This window comes from Stigmatopora argus, chromosome 21 (genome assembly GCF_051989625.1).
Source record: "Stigmatopora argus isolate UIUO_Sarg chromosome 21, RoL_Sarg_1.0, whole genome shotgun sequence".
NCBI classification, from domain to species: domain Eukaryota; kingdom Metazoa; phylum Chordata; class Actinopteri; order Syngnathiformes; family Syngnathidae; genus Stigmatopora; species Stigmatopora argus.
The window spans coordinates 1,797,634-1,825,167 of record NC_135407.1 but is presented as its reverse complement, the minus strand read 5'-3'; the positions used below and the strand labels follow the sequence as shown (position 1 = coordinate 1,825,167).

The window sequence follows — 27,534 nt, the reverse complement described above, 5'->3', positions numbered from 1 at the left end:
AAAACGTTGTTTATTTGCAACTACGTCTTACTTTACATGGTCTTTTTTTGTAGCAAAAAATCTTTATTGTTTCATAGTTTAAAAAAAGCCTTAGTATTCATTGTCATTTTTAAGGAAATATACAGTACATCTTATTTTTCAGAAATAATGCATTGCATTGCGTTTTTTTCCTACGTTACATAAATGATTAATGAGACTGGCCCAGATGAAGCATTTTTATTTACATTCAGTCATTCGTCGTTAGTAAATAACTTAAGCATACAAATAAGAAGGAATGCTACAAGTTGACGTTTGGACTGCTAGGGGGCGCTGTTGCACGGTCAACATCAGTCAGAGGACACATTCAGTCTGCTTCGGTTACAAAGACTTGCTTACAATTCGGGAAAAAAGTTAGGATTATTCAAGAAACAGTCTCTTGTCTTGCTTGTTTATTGCTGGAGTTTGTGGGGGCTTCCGGCCGCCGGCATCACGAGTCAGCGCCCCCCTGCCGCGGGCCAAGGCGAGGCCTCGGGCAGGAAGGACGGTTTTGGCGGTATTTTAGGCTTGAGTGAGACGGCGCGCCGCACGGCCGCTGCGTTGGTGGCGTTTGCACGCCGCACACCTTCGCTGTAGCTGTGCTGCCGCGTTAAGCAGACCGCCGTCGATTGGCGGCGGGCCGGGGGTCTGTTGTTACTGCCGTTGCTGTTCATTCTGGCCAATAAGTGCCTCGGCGCCACCCCCTGCCGGTTAAAGCTGTAGTGGCGTGGCGGGACGACGGCGGGGCCCCGGGGCCGGGCGGGCGACTCCGGGAGCGCCTCTTGCCACGAGGCTGCGCCGTTAGCATTTAGCGGTAGCGGTCGGGAGAACTGTTCTTGGCAATAGCTATGGGCTTGCATCTTGTTGTTCTGATGAAGATGGCGGAGACCCCCCGGGTTGGTCGTCAGGACCCGAATGCCCCCACCCCCTTGAGCGCCGACCTGCTGAATGTGCCTCAGGAGCTCGTTCAACGCCGACATGTCGCCCGGAAGGTGAGCGGCCGGGAACACGGCAGGGGGCGTCGAGGGGGTGGGGCGGCGCTCCGAGCTTTGCTTCTGCTCAATGCCCGATTCCAGACAGGAGTTTGGCTCGCCGTCCACCTGTTGGGACAGAACGGCGCCGTGCGGGAATGTTTGTCGTTTGTCCGTCCCGTTAGCAACAAACGCTAACTGACGTACCTGCGTCAGGCTGACCCGAGGCTCCGACGCGGGGAGGTGGTGTCGCGCGCACGGGGAATCGGGCGCTGGCCCGTCAGGGATGAAGGACGCGTACGTCTCGGGGCACGCTTTGTCCGCCTGTGGGGGTGGGAAACGTGTCTGGTTTGTTGCCATTGATGGCCCTTTTGATTGGGATGCCAAACTTCCCACTCACCTTGGGCGCGGCATCTAGAAGGCCGTCCATTTTGGCCAAGGAGCGCAAGGAGAGGGAACGCGGCAGCGGGGCCTCGGCGTCTTTGAAGCTCCCGTGGTGGCGGGCGTCGCCGTCTCCCCCGCAGAACCGCGACACGGCCAAGCCCGACGACACGGCGCCTAGCGAGAACGCTACGAGTGCGCAGGCCAGCAACAGCGTGTAGTGAACGTGAGACGAGGGATCTCCCTCGGCGCCGCGCACGCCTGAAATGATAGGACGGTTGTCGTCAACGGCGGTCGGGCCTCGGCGATAGGCGGGGCTTACCGTAGGCAGCGTCGACGGGCGCGTCCCGGTCACGAGCCGTCGCCGAGAGGTCGGCTGCAGGCAAAAAGGCAAAAAAAAATGTCACGGTTTGCGCGCCGACACCACGTGACGCCGCGGCTCACCGTGACAAGCGGCCAGGTGGGCGTGGTCTCCCTCGATGTCCTGCTCGAAACCCGCCCTGCCGACGAGAATGACAGTTAATAAGAGTGAGTCCCCCGCTAAGAATAGAATTGTTGCACTGTAAAGGCTTAAGAATGGACTTAATGATGGTACGCTCATAGGTTGTTTCAAAACATTTGAAAAGGAACTGCTCAAAGATTAAATGTGAATCTTTTGGTTAAAGTTGAATGTAAGTAAACATTAGAAGAACAATGTTAGTCAATTTCTTTGCATACCGCCAGAAGGACTCCGTGTAGCCATTTGAGAAGCACCACTCTAGTATAGTAAGGCTTTTTTTTTCTTAAAAAACAACATAGTATAGTAAGGCTTTTTTTCGTGAAAAAAACGACATAGTATAGTAAGGCTTTTTTTTTGTAAAAAACGACATAGTATAGTAAGGCTTTTTTCTCTCGTAAAAAAGGACATAGTATAGTAAGGCTTTTTTTCGTAAAAAACGGCATAGTATAGTAAGGCTTTTTTTCTTAAAAAACGACATAGTATAGTAAGGCTTTCTTATTAAGAAACGACATAGTATAGTAAGGCTTTTTTTCTTAAAAAACGACATAGTATAGTAAGGCTTTTTTTTCGTTAAAAACAACCATGTATAGTAAGGCTTTTTTTTCTTAAAAAACGACATAGTATAGTAAGGCTTTTTTTTGTAAAAAAAACGACATAGTATAGTAAGGCTTTTTTCTCTCGTAAAAAAAGGACATAGTATAGTAAGGCTTTCTTGATAAGAAACGACATAGTATAGTAAGGCTTTTTTTCCTTAAAAAACGACAGCGTATAGTAAGGCTTGTTTTCTTAAAAAACAACATAGTATAGTAAGGCTTTTTTTTCTTAAACGACATAGTATAGTAAGGCTTTTTTTCTTAAAAAACGACATAGTATAGTAAGGCTTTTTTTTTCTTAAAAAACGACATAGTATAGTAAGGCTTTTTTTCCTTAAAAAACAACATAGTATAGTAAGGCTTTTTTTCTTAAAAAACGACATAGTATAGTAAGGCTTTTTTTCTTAAAAAACGACATAGTATAGTAAGGCTTTTTTTCTTAAAAAAACGACATAGTATAGTAAGGCTTTTTTTCTTAAAAAACGACATAGTATAGTAAGGCTTTTTTTTCGTTAAAAACAACCATGTATAGTAAGGCTTTTTTTTCTTAAAAAACGACATAGTATAGTAAGGCTTTTTTTGTAAAAAACGACATAGTATAGTAAGGCTTTTTTCTCTCGTAAAAAAAGGACATAGTATAGTAAGGCTTTTTTTCGTAAAAAACGACATAGTATAGTAAGGCTTTTTTTCTTAAAAACGACATAGTATAGTAAGGCTTTCTTATTAAAAAACGACATAGTATAGTAAGGCTTTTTTTCCTTAAAAAACGACATAGTATAGTAAGGCTTTTTTTCTTAAAAAACAACATAGTATAGTAAGGCTTTTTTTCTTAAACGACATAGTATAGTAAGGCTTTTTTTCTTAAAAAACGACATAGTATAGTAAGGCTTTTTTTCTTAAAAAACGACATAGTATAGTAAGGCTTTTCTTCTTAAAAAACGACATAGTATAGTAAGGCTTTTTTTCTTAAAAAACGACATAGTATAGTAAGGCTTTTTTTCTTAAAAAACGACATAGTATAGTAAGGCTTTTTTTCTTAAAAAACGACATAGTATAGTAAGGCTTTTTTTCTTAAAAAACGACATAGTATAGTAAGGCTTTTTTTCTTAAAAAACGACATAGTATAGTAAGGCTTTTTTTCTTAAAAAACGACATAGTATAGTAAGGCTTTTTTTCCGTTAAAAACAACCATGTATAGTAAGGCTTTTTTTTCTTAAAAAACGACATGGTATAGTAAGGCTTTTTTTTGTAAAAAACGACATAGTATAGTAAGGCTTTTTTCTCTCGTAAAAAAGGACATAGTATAGTAAGGCTTTTTTTCGTAAAAAACGACATAGTATAGTAAGGCTTTTTTTCTTAAAAAACGACATAGTATAGTAAGGCTTTCTTATTAAGAAACGACATAGTATAGTAAGGCTTTTTTTCCTTAAAAAACGACATAGTATAGTAAGGCTTTTTTTCTTAAACGACATAGTATAGTAAGGCTTTTTTTCTTAAACGACATAGTATAGTAAGGCTTTTTTTCTTAAAAAACGACATAGTATAGTAAGGCTTTTCTTTCCTTAAAAAACGACATAGTATAGTAAGGCTTTTTCTCTTAAAAAACAACATCGTATAGTAAGGCTTTTTTTCTTAAACGACATAGTATAGTAAGGCTTTTTTTCTTAAAAAACGACATAGTATAGTAAGGCTTTTTTTCTTAAAAAACGACATAGTATAGTAAGGCTTTTTTTCTTAAAAAAAAACATAGTATAGTAAGGCTTTTTTTCTTAAAAAACGACATAGTATAGTAAGGCTTTTTTTCTTAAAAAAACGACATAGTATAGTAAGGCTTTTTTTCTTAAAAAACGACATAGTATAGTAAGGCTTTTTTTCTTAAAAAACGACATAGTATAGTAAGGCTTTTTTTCTTAAAAAACGACATAGTATAGTAAGGCTTTTTTTCTTAAAAAAACGACATAGTATAGTAAGGCTTTTTTTCTTAAAAAACGACATAGTATAGTAAGGCTTTTTTTTCGTTAAAAACAACCATGTATAGTAAGGCTTTTTTTTCTTAAAAAACGACATAGTATAGTAAGGCTTTTTTTGTAAAAAACGACATAGTATAGTAAGGCTTTTTTCTCTCGTAAAAAAAGGACATAGTATAGTAAGGCTTTTTTTCGTAAAAAACGACATAGTATAGTAAGGCTTTTTTTCTTAAAAACGACATAGTATAGTAAGGCTTTCTTATTAAAAAACGACATAGTATAGTAAGGCTTTTTTTCCTTAAAAAACGACATAGTATAGTAAGGCTTTTTTTCTTAAAAAACAACATAGTATAGTAAGGCTTTTTTTCTTAAACGACATAGTATAGTAAGGCTTTTTTTCTTAAAAAACGACATAGTATAGTAAGGCTTTTTTTCTTAAAAAACGACATAGTATAGTAAGGCTTTTCTTCTTAAAAAACGACATAGTATAGTAAGGCTTTTTTTCTTAAAAAACGACATAGTATAGTAAGGCTTTTTTTCTTAAAAAACGACATAGTATAGTAAGGCTTTTTTTCTTAAAAAACGACATAGTATAGTAAGGCTTTTTTTCTTAAAAAACGACATAGTATAGTAAGGCTTTTTTTCTTAAAAAACGACATAGTATAGTAAGGCTTTTTTTCTTAAAAAACGACATAGTATAGTAAGGCTTTTTTTCCGTTAAAAACAACCATGTATAGTAAGGCTTTTTTTTCTTAAAAAACGACATGGTATAGTAAGGCTTTTTTTTGTAAAAAACGACATAGTATAGTAAGGCTTTTTTCTCTCGTAAAAAAGGACATAGTATAGTAAGGCTTTTTTTCGTAAAAAACGACATAGTATAGTAAGGCTTTTTTTCTTAAAAAACGACATAGTATAGTAAGGCTTTCTTATTAAGAAACGACATAGTATAGTAAGGCTTTTTTTCCTTAAAAAACGACATTTTTTTTTCTTAAACGACATAGTATAGTAAGGCTTTTTTTCTTAAACGACATAGTATAGTAAGGCTTTTTTTCTTAAAAAACGACATAGTATAGTAAGGCTTTTCTTTCCTTAAAAAACGACATAGTATAGTAAGGCTTTTTCTCTTAAAAAACAACATCGTATAGTAAGGCTTTTTTTCTTAAACGACATAGTATAGTAAGGCTTTTTTTCTTAAAAAACGACATAGTATAGTAAGGCTTTTTTTCTTAAAAAACGACATAGTATAGTAAGGCTTTTTTTCTTAAAAAAAAACATAGTATAGTAAGGCTTTTTTTCTTAAAAAACGACATAGTATAGTAAGGCTTTTTTTCTTAAAAAAACGACATAGTATAGTAAGGCTTTTTTTCTTAAAAAACGACATAGTATAGTAAGGCTTTTTTTCTTAAAAAACGACATAGTATAGTAAGGCTTTTTTTTCGTTAAAAACAACCATGTATAGTAAGGCTTTTTTTCTTAAAAAACGACATAGTATAGTAAGGCTTTTTTTTGTAAAAAACGACATAGTATAGTAAGGCTTTTTTCTCTCGTAAAAAAGGACATAGTATAGTAAGGCTTTTTTTCGTAAAAAACGACATAGTATAGTAAGGCTTTCTTATTAAGAAACGACATAGTATAGTAAGGCTTTTTTTCCTTAAAAAACGACATAGTATAGTAAGGCTTTTTTTTCTTAAAAAACAACATAGTATAGTAAGGCTTTTTTTCTTAAAAAACAACAGTATAGTAAGGCTTTTTTTCTTAAACGACATAGTATAGTAAGGCTTTTTTTCTTAAACGACATAGTATAGTAAGGCTTTTTTTTTTCCTTAAAAAACAACATAGTATAGTAAGGCTTTTTTTCTTAAAAAACGACATAGTATAGTAAGGCTTTTTTTCTTAAAAAACGACATAGTATAGTAAGGCTTTTTTTCTTAAAAAACGACATAGTATAGTAAGGCTTTTTTTTTCGTTAAAAACAACCATGTATAGTAAGGCTTTTTTTTCTTAAAAAACGACATAGTATAGTAAGGCTTTTTTTTCCTTAAAAAACGACATAGTATAGTAAGGCTTTTTTTCTTTAACGACATAGTATAGTAAGGCTTTTTTTCCTTAAAAAACGACATAGTATAGTAAGGCTTTTTTTCTTAAACGACATAGTATAGTAAGGCTTTTTTTCTTAAAAAACGACATAGTATAGTAAGGCTTTCTTTTCCTTAAAAAACGACATAGTATAGTAAGGCTTTTTTTCTTAAAAAACAACATAGTATAGTAAGGCTTTTTTTCTTGAACGACATAGTATAGTAAGGCTTTTTTTCTTAAAAAACGACATAGTATAGTAAGGCTTTTTTTCTTAAAAAACAACATAGTATAGTAAGGCTTTTTTTTCCTTAAAAAACGACACAGTATAGTAAGGCTTTTTTTCTTAAAAAACAACATAGTATAGTAAGGCTTTTTTTCTTAAAAAACGACATAGTATAGTAAGGCTTTTTTTCTTAAAAAACGACATAGTATAGTAAGGCTTTTTTTCTTAAAAAACGACATAGTATAGGAAGGCTTTTTTTCTTAAAAAACGACATAGTATAGTAAGGCTTTTTTTTCGTTAAAAACAACCATGTATAGTAAGGCTTTTTTTTCTTAAAAAACGACATAGTATAGTAAGGCTTTTTTTGGTAAAAAACGACATAGTATAGTAAGGCTTTTTTCTCTCGTAAAAAAGGACATAGTATAGTAAGGCTTTTTTTCGTAAAAAACGACATAGTATAGTAAGGCTTTTTTTCTTAAAAAACGACAGTATAGTAAGGCTTTCTTATTAAGAAACGACATAGTATAGTAAGGCTTTTTTTCCTTAAAAAACGACATAGTATAGTAAGGCTTTTTTTCTTAAAAAACAACATAGTATAGTAAGGCTTTTTTTCTTAAACGACATAGTAAAGTAAGGCTTTTTTTCTTAAAAAACGACATAGTATAGTAAGGCTTTTTTTTCCTTAAAAAACGACATAGTATAGTAAGGCTTTTTTTCTTAAAAAACAACATAGTATAGTAAGGCTTTTTTTCTTATAAAACAACATAGTATAGTAAGGCTTTTTTTCTTAAAAAACGACATAGTATAGTAAGGCTTTTTTTCTTAAAAAACGACATAGTATAGTAAGGCTTTTTTTCTTAAAAAACGACATAGTATAGTAAGGCTTTTTTTCTTAAAAAACGACATAGTATAGTAAGGCTTTTTTTCCGTTAAAAACAACCATGTATAGTAAGGCTTTTTTTTCTTAAAAAACGACATAGTATAGTAAGGCTTTTTTTGTAAAAAACGACATAGTATAGTAAGGCTTTTTTCTCTCGTAAAAAAGGACATAGTATAGTAAGGCTTTTTTTCGTAAAAAACGACATAGTATAGTAAGGCTTTTTTTTGTAAAAAACGACATAGTATAGTAAGGCTTTTTTCTCATAAAAAAGGACATAGTATAGTAAGGCTTTCTTATTAAGAAACGACATAGTATAGTAAGGCTTTTTTTCCTTAAAAAACGACATAGTATAGTAAGGCTTTTTTTCTTAAAAAACAACATAGTATAGTAAGGCTTTTTTTTTGTTAAACGACATAGTATAGTAAGGCTTTTTTTTCCTTAAAAAACGACATAGTATAGTAAGGCTTTTTTTCTTAAAAAACGACATAGTATAGTAAGGCTTTTCTTCTTAAAAAACGACATAGTATAGTAAGGCTTTTTTCTTAAAAAACGACATAGTATAGTAAGGCTTTTTTTCTTAAAAAACGACATAGTATAGTAAGGCTTTTTTTCTTAAAAAACGACATAGTATAGTAAGGCTTTTTTTCTTAAAAAACGACATAGTATAGTAAGGCTTTTTTTCTTAAAAAACGACATAGTATAGTAAGGCTTTTTTTCCGTTAAAAACAACCATGTATAGTAAGGCTTTTTTTTCTTAAAAAACGACATAGTATAGTAAGGCTTTTTTCTCTCGTAAAAAAGGACATAGTATAGTAAGGCTTTTTTTCGTAAAAAACGACATAGTATAGTAAGGCTTTTTTTCTTAAAAAACGACATAGTATAGTAAGGCTTTCTTATTAAGAAACGACATAGTATAGTAAGGCTTTTTTTCCTTAAAAAACGACATAGTATAGTAAGGCTTTTTTTCTTAAACGACATAGTATAGTAAGGCTTTTTTTCTTAAACGACATAGTATAGTAAGGCTTTTTTTCTTAAAAAACGACATAGTATAGTAAGGCTTTTCTTTCCTTAAAAAACGACATAGTATAGTAAGGCTTTTTCTCTTAAAAAACAACATAGTATAGTAAGGCTTTTTTTCTTAAACGACATAGTATAGTAAGGCTTTTTTTTTCTTAAAAAACGACATAGTATAGTAAGGCTTTTTTTCTTAAAAAACGACATAGTATAGTAAGGCTTTTTTTCTTAAAAAACAACATAGTATAGTAAGGCTTTTTTTCTTAAACGACATAGTATAGTAAGGCTTTTTTTCTTAAAAAAACGACATAGTATAGTAAGATTTTTTTTCTTAAAAAACGACATAGTATAGTAAGGCTTTTTTTCTTAAAAAACGACATAGTATAGTAAGGCTTTTTTTTCGTTAAAAACAACCATGTATAGTAAGGCTTTTTTTTCTTAAAAAACGACATAGTATAGTAAGGCTTTTTTTTTGTAAAAAACGACATAGTATAGTAAGGCTTTTTTCTCTCGTAAAAAAGGACATAGTATAGTAAGGCTTTTTTTCGTAAAAAACGACATAGTATAGTAAGGCTTTCTTATTAAGAAACGACATAGTATAGTAAGGCTTTTTTTCCTTAAAAAACGACATAGTATAGTAAGGCTTTTTTTTCTTAAAAAACAACATAGTATAGTAAGGCTTTTTTTCTTAAAAAACAACAGTATAGTAAGGCTTTTTTTCTTAAACGACATAGTATAGTAAGGCTTTTTTTCTTAAACGACATAGTATAGTAAGGCTTTTTTTTTCCTTAAAAAACAACATAGTATAGTAAGGCTTTTTTTCTTAAAAAACGACATAGTATAGTAAGGCTTTTTTTCTTAAAAAACGACATAGTATAGTAAGGCTTTTTTTCTTAAAAAACGACATAGTATAGTAAGGCTTTTTTTTCTTAAAAAACGACATAGTATAGTAAGGCTTTTTTTCTTAAAAAAACGACATAGTATAGTAAGGCTTTTTTTTTCGTTAAAAACAACCATGTATAGTAAGGCTTTTTTTTCTTAAAAAACGACATAGTATAGTAAGGCTTTTTTTTCCTTAAAAAACGACATAGTATAGTAAGGCTTTTTTTCTTAAACGACATAGTATAGTAAGGCTTTTTTTCCTTAAAAAACGACATAGTATAGTAAGGCTTTTTTTCTTAAACGACATAGTATAGTAAGGCTTTTTTTCTTAAAAAACAACATAGTATAGTAAGGCTTTTTTTCTTAAAAAACAACATAGTATAGTAAGGCTTTTTTTCTTAAAAAACGACATAGTATAGTAAGGCTTTTTTTCTTAAAAAACGACATAGTATAGTAAGGCTTTTTTTCTTAAAAAACGACATAGTATAGTAAGGCTTTTTTTTCCTTAAAAAACGACATAGTATAGTAAGGCTTTTTTTCTTAAAAAACAACATAGTATAGTAAGGCTTTTTTTCTTAAAAAACGACATAGTATAGTAAGGCTTTTTTTCTTAAAAAAACGACATAGTATAGTAAGGCTTTTTTTTCGTTAAAAACAACCATGTATAGTAAGGCTTTTTTTTCTTAAAAAACGACATAGTATAGTAAGGCTTTTTTTTCCTTAAAAAACGACATAGTATAGTAAGGCTTTTTTTCCTTAAAAAACGACATAGTATAGTAAGGCTTTTTTTCTTAAAAAACAACATAGTATAGTAAGGCTTTTTTTCTTAAACGACATAGTATAGTAAGGCTTTTTTTCTTAAAAAACGACATAGTATAGTAAGGCTTTTTTTCTTAAAAAACGACATAGTATAGTAAGGCTTTTTTTCCTTAAAAAACAACATAGTATAGTAAGGCTTTTTTTCTTAAAAAACGACATAGTATAGTAAGGCTTTTTTTCTTAAAAAACGACATAGTATAGTAAGGCTTTTTTTTCTTAAAAAACGACAGTATAGTAAGGCTTTTTTTCTTAAAAAAACGACATAGTATAGTAAGGCTTTTTTTTCGTTAAAAACAACCATGTATAGGAAGGCTTTTTTTCTTAAAAAACGACATAGTATAGTAAGGCTTTTTTTTCTCCTTAAAAAACGACATAGTATAGTAAGGCTTTTTTTCTTAAACGACATAGTATAGTAAGGCTTTTTTTCTTAAAAAACGACATAGTATAGTAAGGCTTTTCTTTCCTTAAAAAACGACATAGTATAGTAAGGCTTTTTTTCTTAAAAAACAACATAGTATAGTAAGGCTTTTTTTCTTAAAAAACGACATAGTATAGTAAGGCTTTTTTTCTTAAAAAACGACATAGTATAGTAAGGCTTTTTTTTCTTAAAAAACGACAGTATAGTAAGGCTTTTTTTCTTAAAAAAACGACATAGTATAGTAAGGCTTTTTTTTCGTTAAAAACAACCATGTATAGGAAGGCTTTTTTTCTTAAAAAACGACATAGTATAGTAAGGCTTTTTTTTCTCCTTAAAAAACGACATAGTATAGTAAGGCTTTTTTTCTTAAACGACATAGTATAGTAAGGCTTTTTTTCTTAAAAAACGACATAGTATAGTAAGGCTTTTCTTTCCTTAAAAAACGACATAGTATAGTAAGGCTTTTTTTCTTAAAAAACAACATAGTATAGTAAGGCTTTTTTTCTTAAAAAACGACATAGTATAGTAAGGCTTTTTTTCTTAAAAAACGACATAGTATAGTAAGGCTTTTTTTCTTAAAAAACGACATAGTATAGTAAGGCTTTTTTTCTTAAAAAACAACATAGTATAGTAAGGCTTTTTTTCTTAAACGACATAGTATAGTAAGGCTTTTTTTCTTAAAAAACGACATAGTATAGTAAGGCTTTTTTTTCCTTAAAAAACGACATAGTATAGTAAGGCTTTTTTTCTTAAAAAACGACATAGTATAGTAAGGCTTTTTTTCTTAAACGACATAGTATAGTAAGGCTTTTTTTTCCTTAAAAAACGACATAGTATAGTAAGGCTTTTTTTCTTAAACGACATAGTGTAGTAAGGCTTTTTTTCTTAAAAAACGACATAGTATAGTAAGGCTTTTTTTTCCTTAAAAAACGACATAGTATAGTAAGGCTTTTTTTCTTAAAAAACAACATAGTATAGTAAGGCTTTTTTTCTTAAAAAACGACATAGTATAGTAAGGCTTTTTTTCTTAAAAAACGACATAGTATAGTAAGGCTTTTTTTCTTAAAAAACGACATAGTATAGTAAGGCTTTTTTTCTTAAAAAACGACATAGTATAGTAAGGCTTTTTTTCTTAAAAAACGACATAGTATAGTAAGGCTTTTTTTTCTCCTTAAAAAACGACATAGTATAGTAAGGCTTTTTTTCTTAAACGACATAGTATAGTAAGGCTTTTTTTCTTAAAAAACGACATAGTATAGTAAGGCTTTTCTTTCCTTAAAAAACGACATAGTATAGTAAGGCTTTTTTTCTTAAAAAACAACATAGTATAGTAAGGCTTTTTTTCTTAAAAAACGACATAGTATAGTAAGGCTTTTTTTCTTAAAAAACGACATAGTATAGTAAGGCTTTTTTTCTTAAAAAACGACATAGTATAGTAAGGCTTTTTTTCTTAAAAAACAACATAGTATAGTAAGGCTTTTTTTCTTAAACGACATAGTATAGTAAGGCTTTTTTTCTTAAAAAACGACATAGTATAGTAAGGCTTTTTTTTCCTTAAAAAACGACATAGTATAGTAAGGCTTTTTTTCTTAAAAAACGACATAGTATAGTAAGGCTTTTTTTCTTAAACGACATAGTATAGTAAGGCTTTTTTTTCCTTAAAAAACGACATAGTATAGTAAGGCTTTTTTTCTTAAACGACATAGTGTAGTAAGGCTTTTTTTCTTAAAAAACGACATAGTATAGTAAGGCTTTTTTTTCCTTAAAAAACGACATAGTATAGTAAGGCTTTTTTTCTTAAAAAACAACATAGTATAGTAAGGCTTTTTTTCTTAAAAAACGACATAGTATAGTAAGGCTTTTTTTCTTAAAAAACGACATAGTATAGTAAGGCTTTTTTTCTTAAAAAACGACATAGTATAGTAAGGCTTTTTTTCTTAAAAAACGACATAGTATAGTAAGGCTTTTTTTCTTAAAAAACGACATAGTATAGTAAGGCTTTTTTTCTTAAAAAACGACATAGTATAGTAAGGCTTTTTTTTCGTTAAAAACAACCATGTATAGTAAGGCTTTTTTTTCTTCAAAAACGACATAGTATAGTAAGGCTTTTTTTTGTAAAAAACGACATAGTATAGTAAGGCTTTTTTCTCTCGTAAAAAAGGACATAGTATAGTAAGGCTTTTTTTCGTAAAAAACGACATAGTATAGTAAGGCTTTTTTTCTTAAAAAACGACATAGTATAGTAAGGCTTTTTTTCTTAAAAAACGACATAGTATAGTAAGGCTTTTTTTCTTAAAAAAACAACATAGTATAGTAAGGCTTTTTTTCTTAAAAAACGACATAGTATAGTAAGGCTTTTTTTTTGTTAAAAACAACCATGTATAGTAAGGCTTTTTTTTTCTTAAAAAACGACAGTATAGTAAGGCTTTTTTTTTGTAAAAAACGACATAGTATAGTAAGGCTTTTTTCTCTCGTAAAAAAGGACATAGTATAGTAAGGCTTTTTTTCGTAAAAAACGACATAGTATAGTAAGGCTTTTTTTCTTAAAAAACGACATAGTATAGTAAGGCTTTCTTATTAAGAAACAACATAGTATAGTAAGGCTTTTTTTCCTTAAAAAACGACATAGTATAGTAAGGCTTCTTTTCTTAAAAAACAACATAGTATAGTAAGGCTTTTTTTCTTAAACGACATAGTATAGTAAGGCTTTTTTTCTTAAAAAACGACATAGTATAGTAAGGCTTTTTTTCCCCTTAAAAAACGACATAGTATAGTAAGGCTTTTTTTCCTAAAAAACGACATAGTATAGTAAGGCTTTTTTTCCTAAAAAACGACATAGTATAGTAAGGCTTTTTTTCTTAAAAAACGACATAGTATAGTAAGGCTTTTTTTCTTAAAAAACGACATAGTATAGTAAGGCTTTTTTTTCGTTAAAAACAACCATGTATAGTAAGGCTTTTTTTTCCTTAAAAAAACGACATAGTATAGTAAGGCTTTTTTTCTTAAAAAAACGACATAGTATAGTAAGGCTTTTTTTTCGTTAAAAACAACCATGTATAGTAAGGATTTTTTTCTTAAAAAACGACATAGTATAGTAAGGCTTTTTTCTCTCGTAAAAAAGGACATAGTATAGTAAGGCTTTTTTTTTCGTAAAAAACGACATAGTATAGTAAGGCTTTTTTTCTTAAAAAACGACATAGTATAGTAAGGCTTTCTTATTAAGAAACGACATAGTATAGTAAGGCTTTTTTTCCTTAAAAAACGACATAGTATAGTAAGGCTTTTTTTCTTAAAAAACAACATAGTATAGTAAGGCTTTTTTTCTTAAAAAACGACATAGTATAGTAAGGCTTTCTTATTAAGAAACGACATAGTATAGTAAGGCTTTTTTTCTTAAAAAACGACATAGTATAGTAAGGCTTTTTTTCTTAAAAAACAACATAGTATAGTAAGGCTTTTTTTCTTAAACGACATAGTATAGTAAGGCTTTTTTTCTTAAAAAACGACATAGTATAGTAAGGCTGTTTTTCTTAAAAAACGACATAGTATAGTAAGGCTTTTTTTCTTAAAAAACGACATAGTATAGTAAGGCTTTTTTTCTTAAAAAACGACATAGTATAGTAAGGCTTTTTTTCTTAAACGACATAGTATAGTAAGGCTTTTTTTCTTAAAAAACGACATAGTATAGTAAGGCTTTTTTTTCGTTAAAAACAACCATGTATAGTAAGGCTTTTTTTCCCTTAAAAAAACGACATAGTATAGTAAGGATTTTTTTCTTAAAAAACGACATAGTATAGTAAGGCTTTTTTTTCCTTAAAAAACGACATAGTATAGTAAGGCTTTTTTTCTTAAACGACATAGTATAGTAAGGCTTTTTTTCCCTTAAAAAACGACATAGTATAGTAAGGCTTTTTTTCCCTTAAAAAACGACATAGTATAGTAAGGCTTTTTTTTCCTTAAAAAACGACATAGTATAGTAAGGCTTTTTTTTCCTTAAAAAACGACATAGTATAGTAAGGCTTTTTTTCTTAAAAAACGACATAGTATAGTAAGGCTTTTTTTCTTAAAAAACGACATAGTATAGTAAGGCTTTTTTTCTTAAAAAACGACATAGTATAGTAAGGCTTTTTTTCTTAAAAAACAACATAGTATAGTAAGGCTTTTTTTCTTAAAAAACGACATAGTATAGTAAGGCTTTTTTTCTTAAAAAACGACATAGTATAGTAAGGCTTTTTTTCTTAAAAAACGACATAGTATAGTAAGGCTTTTTTTCCTAAAAAACGACATAGTATAGTAAGGCTTTTTTTCTTAAAAAACGACATAGTATAGTAAGGCTTTTTTTCTTAAAAAACGACATAGTATAGTAAGGCTTTTTTTCTTAAAAAACGACATAGTATAGTAAGGCTTTCTTATTAAGAAACGACATAGTATAGTAAGGCTTTTTTTCCTTAAAAAACGACATAGTATAGTAAGGCTTTTTTTCTTAAAAAACGACATAGTATAGTAAGGCTTTTTTTCTTAAAAAACGACATAGTATAGTAAGGCTTTTTTTTCGTTAAAAACAACCATGTATAGTAAGGCTTTTTTTTTCTTAAAAAACGACAGTATAGTAAGGCTTTTTTTTTGTAAAAAACGACATAGTATAGTAAGGCTTTTTTCTCTCGTAAAAAAGGACATAGTATAGTAAGGCTTTTTTTCGTAAAAAACGACATAGTATAGTAAGGCTTTTTTTCTTAAAAAACGACATAGTATAGTAAGGCTTTCTTATTAAGAAACAACATAGTATAGTAAGGCTTTTTTTCCTTAAAAAACGACATAGTATAGTAAGGCTTCTTTTCTTAAAAAACAACATAGTATAGTAAGGCTTTTTTTCTTAAACGACATAGTATAGTAAGGCTTTTTTTCTTAAAAAACGACATAGTATAGTAAGGCTTTTTTCCCCCTTAAAAAACGACATAGTATAGTAAGGCTTTTTTTCCTAAAAAACGACATAGTATAGTAAGGCTTTTTTTCCTAAAAAACGACATAGTATAGTAAGGCTTTTTTTCTTAAAAAACGACATAGTATAGTAAGGCTTTTTTTCTTAAAAAACGACATAGTATAGTAAGGCTTTTTTTTCGTTAAAAACAACCATGTATAGTAAGGCTTTTTTTTCCTTAAAAAAACGACATAGTATAGTAAGGCTTTTTTTCTTAAAAAAACGACATAGTATAGTAAGGCTTTTTTTTCGTTAAAAACAACCATGTATAGTAAGGATTTTTTTCTTAAAAAACGACATAGTATAGTAAGGCTTTTTTCTCTCGTAAAAAAGGACATAGTATAGTAAGGCTTTTTTTTCTCGTAAAAAACGACATAGTATAGTAAGGCTTTTTTTCTTAAAAAACGACATAGTATAGTAAGGCTTTCTTATTAAGAAACGACATAGTATAGTAAGGCTTTTTTTCCTTAAAAAACGACATAGTATAGTAAGGCTTTTTTTCTTAAAAAACATCATAGTATAGTAAGGCTTTTTTTCTTAAAAAACGACATAGTATAGTAAGGCTTTCTTATTAAGAAACGACATAGTATAGTAAGGCTTTTTTTCTTAAAAAACGACATAGTATAGTAAGGCTTTTTTTCTTAAAAAACAACATAGTATAGTAAGGCTTTTTTTCTTAAACGACATAGTATAGTAAGGCTTTTTTTCTTAAAAAACGACATAGTATAGTAAGGCTGTTTTTCTTAAAAAACGACATAGTATAGTAAGGCTTTTTTTCTTAAAAAACGACATAGTATAGTAAGGCTTTTTTTCTTAAAAAACGACATAGTATAGTAAGGCTTTTTTTCTTAAACGACATAGTATAGTAAGGCTTTTTTTCTTAAAAAACGACATAGTATAGTAAGGCTTTTTTTCCTTAAAAAACGACATAGTATAGTAAGGCTTTTTTTCTTAAAAAACGACATAGTATAGTAAGGCTTTTTTTCTTAAAAAACGACATAGTATAGTAAGGCTTTTTTTTCGTTAAAAACAACCATGTATAGTAAGGCTTTTTTTTTGTAAAAAACGACATAGTATAGTAAGGCTTTTTTCTCTCGTAAAAAAGGACATAGTATAGTAAGGCTTTTTTTCGTAAAAAACGACATAGTATAGTAAGGCTTTTTTTCTTAAAAAACGACATAGTATAGTAAGGCTTTCTTATTAAGAAACGACATAGTATAGTAAGGCTTTTTTTCCTTAAAAAACGACATAGTATAGTAAGGCTTTTTTTCTTAAAAAACAACATAGTATAGTAAGGCTTTTTTTCTTAAACGACATAGTATAGTAAGGCTTTTTTTTCTTAAAAAACGACATAGTATAGTAAGGCTTTTTTTTCCTTAAAAAACGACATAGTATAGTAAGGCTTTTTTTCTTAAAAAACGACATAGTATAGTAAGGCTTTTTTTCTTAAAAAAACGACATAGTATAGTAAGGCTTTTTTTTCGTTAAAAACAACCATGTATAGTAAGGCTTTTTTTTTCTTAAAAAACGACAGTATAGTAAGGCTTTTTTTTTGTAAAAAACGACATAGTATAGTAAGGCTTTTTTTCTTAAAAAACGACATAGTATAGTAAGGCTTTCTTATTAAGAAACGACATAGTATAGTAAGGCTTTTTTTCCTTAAAAAACGACAGAGTATAGTAAGGCTTCTTTTCTTAAAAAACAACATAGTATAGTAAGGCTTTTTTTCTTAAACGACATAGTATAGTAAGGCTTTTTTTCTTAAAAAACGACATAGTATAGTAAGGCTTTTTTTTCCCTTAAAAAACGACATAGTATAGTAAGGCTTTTTTTCCTAAAAAACGACATAGTTATAGTAAGGCTTTTTTTCCTAAAAAACGACATAGTATAGTAAGGCTTTTTTTCTTAAAAAACGACATAGTATAGTAAGGCTTTTTTTCTTAAAAAACGACATAGTATAGTAAGGCTTTTTTTTCGTTAAAAACAACCATGTATAGTAAGGCTTTTTTTTCCTTAAAAAAACGACATAGTATAGTAAGGATTTTTTTCTTAAAAAACGACATAGTATAGTAAGGCTTTTTTTTCCTTAAAAAACGACATAGTATAGTAAGGCTTTTTTTCTTAAACGACATAGTATAGTAAGGCTTTTTTTCTTAAAAAACGACATAGTATAGTAAGGCTTTTTTTTCGTTAAAAACAACCATGTATAGTAAGGCTTTTTTTTCCTTAAAAAAACGACATAGTATAGTAAGGATTTTTTTCTTAAAAAACGACATAGTATAGTAAGGCTTTTTTTTCCTTAAAAAACGACATAGTATAGTAAGGCTTTTTTTCTTAAACGACATAGTATAGTAAGGCTTTTTTTCCCTTAAAAAACGACATAGTATAGTAAGGCTTTTTTTCCCTTAAAAAACGACATAGTATAGTAAGGCTTTTTTTTCCTTAAAAAACGACATAGTATAGTAAGGCTTTTTTTTCCTTAAAAAACGACACAGTATAGTAAGGCTTTTTTTCTTAAAAAACGACATAGTATAGTAAGGCTTTTTTTCTTAAAAAACGACATAGTATAGTAAGGCTTTTTTTCTTAAAAAACGACATAGTATAGTAAGGCTTTTTTTCTTAAAAAACAACATAGTATAGTAAGGCTTTTTTTCTTAAAAAACGACATAGTATAGTAAGGCTTTTTTTCTTAAAAAACGACATAGTATAGTAAGGCTTTTTTTCTTAAAAAACGACATAGTATAGTAAGGCTTTTTTTCCTAAAAAACGACATAGTATAGTAAGGCTTTTTTTCTTAAAAAACGACATAGTATAGTAAGGCTTTTTTTCTTAAAAAACGACATAGTATAGTAAGGCTTTTTTTCTTAAAAAACGACATAGTATAGTAAGGCTTTCTTATTAAGAAACGACATAGTATAGTAAGGCTTTTTTTCCTTAAAAAACGACATAGTATAGTAAGGCTTTTTTTCTTAAAAAACAACATAGTATAGTAAGGCTTTTTTTCTTAAACGACATAGTATAGTAAGGCTTTTTTTCTTAAAAAACGACAGTATAGTAAGGCTTTTTTTTCCTTAAAAAACGACATAGTATAGTAAGGCTTTTTTTCTTAAAAAACGACATAGTATAGTAAGGCTTTTTTTCTTAAAAAACGACATAGTATAGTAAGGCTTTTTTTTCGTTAAAAACAACCATGTATAGTAAGGCTTTTTTTTTCTTAAAAAACGACAGTATAGTAAGGCTTTTTTTTGGTAAAAAACGACATAGTATAGTAAGGCTTTTTTCTCTCGTAAAAAAGGACATAGTATAGTAAGGCTTTTTTTCGTAAAAAACGACATAGTATAGTAAGGCTTTTTTTCTTAAAAAACGACATAGTATAGTAAGGCTTTCTTATTAAGAAACAACATAGTATAGTAAGGCTTTTTTTCCTTAAAAAACGACATAGTATAGTAAGGCTTCTTTTCTTAAAAAACAACATAGTATAGTAAGGCTTTTTTTCTTAAACGACATAGTATAGTAAGGCTTTTTTTCTTAAAAAACGACATAGTATAGTAAGGCTTTTTTTCCCCTTAAAAAACGACATAGTATAGTAAGGCTTTTTTTCCTAAAAAACGACATAGTATAGTAAGGCTTTTTTTCCTAAAAAACGACATAGTATAGTAAGGCTTTTTTTCTTAAAAAACGACATAGTATAGTAAGGCTTTTTTTCTTAAAAAACGACATAGTATAGTAAGGCTTTTTTTTCGTTAAAAACAACCATGTATAGTAAGGCTTTTTTTTCCTTAAAAAAACGACATAGTATAGTAAGGCTTTTTTTCTTAAAAAACAACATAGTATAGTAAGGCTTTTTTTTCTTAAAAAACGACATAGTATAGTAAGGCTTTTTTTTCCTTAAAAAACGACATAGTATAGTAAGGCTTTTTTTCTTAAACGACATAGTATAGTAAGGCTTTTTTTCCTTAAAAAACGACATAGTATAGTAAGGCTTTTTTTCTTAAAAAACAACATAGTATAGCAAGGCTTTTTTCTTTAAAAACGACATAGTATAGTAAGGCTTTTTTCGTAAAAAAACGAGATAGTATAGTAAGGCATTTTTTTCTTTAAAAAAACAACAACCATGTATAGTAAGGCTTTTATTTGTTAAAAATGACTAAGAATAGTAAGGTTTAAGAAAAATGACCATGGATAGTAAGGCTCACTCTCTCATTTTCTGAAATGCTTTTTTCTCATTAGGGTCGTTGGATCCAATCCCAGCTGTGTCCGGGCCAGAGGCGGGGGACCTTCTGAACCGGTGGCCAGCCGATCGCAGATCACAAGAAGATCATGTATAGTAAGGCTTTTTTCCCCTTAAAAAATGACTAAGATTAGTAAGGCCGTTTTCTTAAAGAAAAATGACCATGTATAGTAAGGCTTTTTTCCCCTTAAAAAATGACTAAGATTAGTAAGGCCGTTTTCTTAAAGAAAAATGACCATGTATAGTAAGGCCCTTTTAAAAAATGTATATATAGTAAGGCCTTGTTTAATTAAAAAATGACCATGTATAGTAAGGTTTTTATTTATTAAAAAATGACCATGTATAGTTAGTTAGCCTTTCTTTCTATAAAAAAAATGACCATGTATAGTAAGGCCTATAAAAAAAAAAAGACATAGTATAGTACGGCTTATTTTCTTCAAAAGGAACTCAATTGTAAGCTTGTGTGTGTCCTACTATTTTTTAAGTAAGAACATCAGCAGCTGCGAAGTTTGAGCCACTACCCTTTGCGTGGCGAGCCAGTACCCAACCACTTGAGCTAAGGTTTCTCCCCACCTCCATATTCTTGCACAGACTGACTATCTAACTTGTCCCACTATTTTTTTAAAGTGAAAACGTGGACATCTGCAGCCATGTCTACTTGTGTGAAGTTTGCATGTCCTGCGTGGGTTTCCTCTGGGTACTCCAGTGTCCTTCCACGTTCCAAAAACATGCATGGTAGGCTGATTGGACATTGTAAATTGCCCCTGGGTATGGGTGTGTGTGAATGGTTATCAGTCTCCTTGTGCCCTGTTTTTGGCTAGTCACTGATTACAGGTGTCCCCCACCTCTGGCAGCTGGGATAGGCTCCAGCACCCCCAGCAACCCTAATGAAGATAAAGTGGTTCAGTAAATGAGATGAGAGATGACTAAATCTGGTAAGGCTTTTATTTGTTAAAAGAATGACAATTTCTGAAATGTGAATCTCTTGGGTAAGGTTTAATGTAAGTGAAAATTCCTAATGATTAGAAGCAAAATGTTAGTCAATATCTTTGCCTGGCACTTTTAGAAACATCGCTCTATTCAGGAAGTGGCACTTACTTAAATCCGGGCGCCATGTCGGCACACGTTCCCGTGCGTAGCCAGATGCAGTAGGGGTCGCGTGAGGCCAAGCACGACCTGAGAATGAAGGCTATTATTGTGAAAAGGTGCCGGATGGCCAGAGGCCCGGACGGCGTTCTCCTGACCTCTTGCAGGCGCCGTGTCGCGCGCATCGGCTTAGCGGCACGCGCAGAAGGCAGCTGCTGAACGCCACGAAGAGGGCGTGGTGCTCCTTGTCCAGCTCCAGACCCAAAACCCGCCGGTCCTCCTCCGAGCCCGGGTCGCACCTGAGAAGACCGCCGGGTCAGTGGGAAGAAGGCAGCGGCGGCGGCGGCGTGATGGAAAGGCTTCTCACTTTTCTGGGTCGTAGACACGGATATCCTCCAAGAGTTCGGATCGCCAGGCGTCGTCGGGCCGCGTGGCCAGCAGCACCTTGGCCACCCGTCCGTCCTCGGAACCCAGGAAGACCACCGTGCGCTCCTTGCGGGGTCCCGCTGATACATCCGCCGCGATCCGCGTCAGCTTGGATCTAAAATGCAGGAAGACAATGTTTTTAGGGATGACTGTAGAAATCACTTCCTCTCTTTAACAGTACTTTTACAGCAGCTCTTTTACTTGAGCTAAATTTAACCAATACAACAACAGTACTTATTTGCGTAGATTTTTTAAACCTGTACTGTTACTTGGGTAGATTTTTTTTACAGGTACTTTTGAGTAATTATTGACTTCTTGAATAGATTTTTACACAGCAGTACTTTACATTGTAAAACCTCAATGTATCAAATAACACCATTGTGGTTACCCACGCAAAATGTAATCAGTGTAATAGTACTTTTCCATGAGTTAAACATCAGTAAAGTAAACTTTTTCCACCACTGCTAGTCAAGCATGTCACGTGTTCTTACCTGCTGGCGGTGCGCGTGTATAATGGGCGGCGGTTGACGGCGAGCACGGCCTCGTCCACCAGCGGGAAGGACTTGACAAACGCCAGCGTCTCGTCCGGGAAATCCGAGGAAGATTCAAAGTCGGCCGCGGGGCCTTCGCCGGCGCACGAGCCGGGCCTGATTGGAGACGGGGGCGCATTTGAGCGGAACGTCTTAGCCTCCCTCCCTCCCTCCCTCCCGAGCGGACGCTCACCTCGGCCTGGGCACGGCGCGGTCGGAGACGGCCGTCCAGGAGGCGTCGCCGCCTCGTTGTTCCTTGAACTTCCCGTCGAAGGCTTTCTCCACGTCGTCCATGTAGAAGGCGCAGACGGCCGAGCCGGGGATGCTGGGGGGGAAAAAAAGGCAAAGAGGCCGTTAGCTATACGTCCGGCCGCTTGGTTTAGCTTAGCGCTCGCCTGTTAGCCTGCGTGGTGAAGATGGCCAGCACGGCGGGCCGTCCGTTGATCTGCACCACGTCGGTCAGCGATTGGAGGACGTCAAAGTAGAAGAGAGAATCTCCGGGGAGCGAGCAGTTCAGACGAGCCTGACGGGACACCATCGGCGTGACGACTCGCGTGGGGACGCGGCGCCGACGTCACGGCTCACCTTGAGAAACGACGTCCAGTGTTTGTCCAGGACTCTCGGCGAGCCGCCGTTGTCGTTCTTGCACACCCTGGCCACCCGAGAAAAGACCACCTGCCCGTAGAAAAGGGTGACGGGCGGTCAGGGGGGTCGCCGGAGGTTCAGCCGGCGGATACGTACCTTTCCCAGAGCCGTGTACTCGATGGCGATCTCGCTCAAGAAGAAGTAGACGTGGCTCCCGTAGTCGATGGCGTGCAGGAAACGAGGCTCTGCAAAGTCATTTCATGTATCAACAGGAAGTAACCCAATGTCAACCTGAATTCAAATTATATAGTGATTTTTTAAAAATGGATTATTTGATTTTTACATTAAATTTCGTAAGATTCAATCCATTTGAATTTTAACATTGCATTTTTTATAGGGTTCAGGAGTTTTACCAATGTTTACATTCTTTAGAATCACGGTCGAGAAAAAACGACATAGTATAGTAAGGCTTTTTTTCTTAAAAACCGACATAGTATAGTTAGGCTTTTTTCTTTTAAAAACGACATAGTATAGTAAGGCTTTTTTCTTAAAAAACGACATAGTATAGTAAGGCTTTTTTCTTAAAAAAAAAACGACAGTATAGTTAGGCTTTTTTCTTAAAAACCGACATAGTATAGTTAGGCTTTTTTCTTTTAAAAACGACATAGTATAGTAAGGCTTTTTTCGTAAAAAAACCGACATAATATAGTAAGTATTTTTCTTACGATTTAGGACTTTCGAATTGTTGCAAATGTCGTTAAAAAGCTTTAAATATTGTCACGATTTCATCTGGCGACCTCCCTTCGATTTGTCAAAATCTCCTAGGCTAACATTTTCTGCTATTTCCACTTCAAATGAATCGCACGTGCACTAGTGACCAACTTGTTTCAAAAATCGGACGGGCGCACCTCGTAACCACTTGGAGTCGTACTTGACGGTCCTCAGGACGGGGCGCTCGTCTCCAAGGCTGCGGTAGATGACGGCGTCGCTGGCCAGGAAGTCCGTCACGGTGGCCGAGTAGAAGTCTCCGCCTGTCGCCGAACGGCGGTGTGGCGTGAGCGTGCGGCAAAATGGCGGAAAGCCGAGCGGGGGGGAGGGGCTTACCGGCGAAGGTGGCGGCGTTGGACTGTCCCGACTCGAAGGGGCAGCGCGCCTGACCCGGCAACGCCGAGCCCACCTGCTCCAACGTGCGCGTCTGCCGACCAAAACCGGGTCGGGTCAAGCTCCGCCTCCGGGGGGGCGCGGTCGAGGACTACCTTGTAATGGCGACACGCCGGGTCGAAAGCGTTGGTGCCGCAGACGAAGAGCGTCTCGTCGTCGCGCGCCACTAAAACTTTGATGTGATTGTAGCACTCGTCCTGAAAAAGGTCAAAAGATGGCGAGCTGAACGCCGCAAAGTCCGCCCGGGTGATCTTTTGGGAACTTACGTTGTTCTTCCCGCGCACGGCGCACTTGCTGACGTCGGTGGAACGCCACGTCAGGTTCTGGAAGGGGGAAGACAGGAAGTGACATCACGCAACATTCCAAGTGGCGACGACACGACGGAGCGGACTTACCATCTGAGGGACGAAAGCGTCCGCCGCCGTCGACAGGTTGACCGCAAACACGTGATCCCTGCGGGACAAAAACACACAGCGATGGACGTCCAATCCGTTCGAAGTGGGGGGGTTGGCAGCGAATGAAAAAAAAAAAAAAAAACCTCCAATTCAAACAGCTTGGGCGTCAAATTCATATTATCATGCATGACTTATCTTTTCTTAAATTTTTATTACAGTGATATAGGACAATGGTCTCAAACGTAAGGCTCGGGGGTCAGTTTGCGGACCCTGGGTCAATATTTTGAGGCCCCATTTGTAGAATTAGTTTTACCCTCACGTATTTTGTGATAGGCAATAGATAAAAACGTGTAAATATTTGTAAATTAAATGAATGAATTGAAAAATCCATTTTGGGCTCATTTAACAACTAAGAAATGATTTAGAGAAACAGAAAAGTTATGTAATTTCAATGTAGTTTTTAAGAGTTGGCCGTCGTTGACGGCACTGAAAGGGTAAAAAACGACATGGTATAGTAAGGCTTTTTTTCTTTAAAAAACGACATAGTATAGTAAGACTTTTTTTCTTAAAAAATGACATAGTATAGTAAGGCTTTTTCCCCCTAAAAACGACATAGTATAGTAAGGCTTTTTTTCTTAAAAAACAACATAGTATAGTAAGGCTTTTTTTCTTAAAAACGACATAGTATAGTAAGGCTTTTTTTCTTAAAAAATGACATAGTATAGTAAGGCTTTTCCCCCCTAAAAACGACATAGTATAGTATGGCTTTTTTCTTAAAAAACGACATAGTATAGTAAGGCTTTTTTTCTTAAAAAACGACATAGTATAGTTAGGCTTTTTTCTTTAAAAAACGACATAGTATAGTAAGGCTTTTTTTTCTCCTAAAAACGACATAGTATAGTATGGCTTTTTTCTTAAAAAACGACATAGTATAGTAAGGCTTTTTTTCTTAAAAAACGACATAGTATAGTTAGGCTTTTTTCTTTAAAAAACGACATAGTATAGTAAGGCTTTTTTATTTAAAAAAACGACATAGTATAGTAAGACTTTTTTTCTTAAAAAATGACATAGTATAGTAAGGCTTTTTCCCCCTAAAAACGACATAGTATAGTAAGGCTTTTTTTCTTAAAAAACAACATAGTATAGTAAGGCTTTTTTTCTTAAAAAACGACATAGTATAGTAAGGCTTTTTTTCTTAAAAAATGACATAGTATAGTAAGGCTTTTCCCCCCTAAAAACGACATAGTATAGTATGGCTTTTTTCTTAAAAAACGACATAGTATAGTAAGGCTTTTTTTCTTAAAAAAACGACATAGTATAGTTAGGCTTTTTTCTTTAAAAAACGACATAGTATAGTAAGGCTTTTTTTTCTCCTAAAAACGACATAGTATAGTATGGCTTTTTTCTTAAAAAACGACATAGTATAGTAAGGCTTTTTTTCTTAAAAAACGACATAGTATAGTTAGGCTTTTTTCTTTAAAAAACGACATAGTATAGTAAGGCTTTTTTATTTAAAAAAACGACATAGTATAGTAAGACTTTTTTTCTTAAAAAATGACATAGTATAGTAAAGCTTTTATCCTAAAAACGACATAGTATAGTAAGGCTTTCTTCTTTAAAAAACGACATAGTATAGTAAGGCTTTTTCCCCCTAAAAACGACATAGTATAGTAAGGCTTTTTTTCTTAAAAAACAACATAGTATAGTAAGGCTTTTTTTCTTAAAAAACGACATAGTATAGTAAGGCTTTTTTTCTTAAAAAATGACATAGTATAGTAAGGCTTTTTCCCCCTAAAAACGACATAGTATAGTATGGCTTTTTTCTTAAAAAACGACATAGTATAGTAAGGCTTTTTTTCTTAAAAAACGACATAGTATAGTTAGGCTTTTTTCTTTAAAAAACGACATAGTATAGTAAGGCTTTTTTTTCTCCTAAAAACGACATAGTATAGTATGGCTTTTTTCTTAAAAAACGACATAGTATAGTATGGCTTTTTTCTTTAAAAAACGACATAGTATAGTAAGGCTTTTTTTCTTTAAAAAACGACATAGTATAGTAAGGCTTTTTTTCTTAAAAAATGACATAGTATAGTAAGGCTTTTCCCCCCTAAAAACGACATAGTATAGTAAGGCTTTTTTTCTTAAAAAAACAACATAGTATAGCAAGGCTTTTTTTCTTAAAAACGACCTAGTATAGTAAGGCTTTTTTATTTAAAAAACGACATAGTATAGTAAGGCTTTTTTTCTTTAAAAAATGACATAGTATAGTAAGGCTTTTTTTCTTAAAAAACGACATAGTATAGTAAGGCTTTTTTTTGTAAAAAACGACATAGTATAGTAAGGCTTTTTTTCTTTAAAAAATGACATAGTATAGTAAGGCTTTTTTTCTTAAAAAATGACATAGTATAGTAAGGCTTTTTTTCTTAAAAAACGACATAGTATAGTAAGGCTTTTTTTCTTAAAAAACTACATAGTATAGTAAGGCTTTTTTATTTAGAAAACGACATAGTATAGTAAGGCTTTTTTTCTCCTAAAAACGACATAGTATAGTATGGCTTTTTTCTTAAAAAACGACATAGTATAGTAGGCTTTTTTTCTTAAAAAACGACATAGTATAGTTAGGCTTTTTTCTTTAAAAAACGACATAGTATAGTAAGGCTTTTTTTCTTTAAAAAACGACATAGTATGGTAAGGCTTTTTTTCTTAAAAAATGACATAGTATAGTAAGGCTTTTTCCCCCTAAAAACGACATAGTATAGTAAGGCTTTTTTTCTTAAAAAACAACATAGTATAGTAAGGCTTTTTTTCTTAAAAAACGACATAGTATAGTAAGGCTTTTTTTCTTAAAAAATGACATAGTATAGTAAGGCTTTTTCCCCCTAAAAACGACATAGTATAGTAAGGCTTTTTTTCTTAAAAAACGACATAGTATAGTAAGGCTTTTTTTCTTAAAAAACGACATAGTATCGTAAGGCTTTTTTTCTTAAAAAACGACATAGTATAGTAAGGCTTTTTTTTCTCCTAAAAACGACATAGTATAGCAAGGCTTTTTTTCTTTAAAAAAACGACATAGTATAGTAAGGTTTTTTTCTTGAAAAACGACATAGTATAGTAAGGATTTTTTTCATTTAAAAAACGACATATTATAGTAAGGCTTTTTTTCTTAAAAAACGACATAGTATAGTTAGGCTTTTTTCTTTAAAAAAACGACATAGTATAGTAAGGTTTTTTTCTTAAAAAACGACATAGTATAGTAAGGTGTTTTTTCATTAAAAAAACGACATAGTATAGTAAGACTTTTTTTCTTAAAAAATGACATAGTATAGTAAGGCTTTTTCCCCCTAAAAACGACATAGTATAGTAAGGCTTTTTTCCTAAAAACGACATAGTATAGTAAGGCTTTT

The 27,534-nt window shown here is 32.7% G+C and overlaps 3 protein-coding genes across 6 annotated transcripts in view; 1 reads left to right on the top strand and 2 right to left on the bottom strand.

Moving 5' to 3' along the window:
- LOC144066959 (major histocompatibility complex class I-related protein 1-like) overlaps positions 1-20,904 on the top strand; it is a 28,558-nt gene extending 7,654 nt beyond the window's left edge. The window contains exons 7-9 of one of the 4 annotated variants that reach the window (XR_013297799.1): positions 19,947-20,043; positions 20,433-20,508; positions 20,575-20,746. The gene's annotated coding sequence lies outside the window, so the exon portion shown is untranslated. Of the gene's footprint in view, positions 1-19,946; positions 20,297-20,432; positions 20,747-20,887 lie in introns of those variants that run through there. The other 3 variants (XR_013297798.1, XR_013297797.1, XM_077590395.1) reach the window with 3 other exon arrangements.
- Positions 202-22,283, bottom strand: LOC144067480 (semaphorin-6D-like). Its single transcript, XM_077591290.1, has 10 exons — positions 22,183-22,283; positions 21,951-22,106; positions 21,401-21,628; positions 21,192-21,332; positions 21,046-21,123; positions 1,812-1,867; positions 1,690-1,743; positions 1,387-1,628; positions 1,194-1,310; positions 202-1,115 (listed from the first exon to the last, which is right to left on the bottom strand). Exons 1-10 carry the CDS (start codon positions 22,281-22,283, stop codon positions 474-476), a joined length of 1,815 nt encoding a protein of 604 aa, XP_077447416.1. The 3' UTR covers positions 202-473.
- Positions 22,183-24,306, bottom strand: LOC144067479 (uncharacterized). The gene is made up of 10 exons (XM_077591288.1): positions 24,274-24,306; positions 24,131-24,188; positions 24,002-24,058; positions 23,831-23,932; positions 23,679-23,769; positions 23,483-23,605; positions 22,731-22,819; positions 22,575-22,664; positions 22,385-22,512; positions 22,183-22,314 (listed from the first exon to the last, which is right to left on the bottom strand). The coding sequence occupies exons 1-9, from the start codon at positions 24,304-24,306 to the stop codon at positions 22,466-22,468; spliced, it is 690 nt and encodes a 229-aa protein (XP_077447414.1). The 3' UTR covers positions 22,183-22,314; positions 22,385-22,465.
- Positions 24,307-27,534: the final 3,228 nt, after the last annotated feature.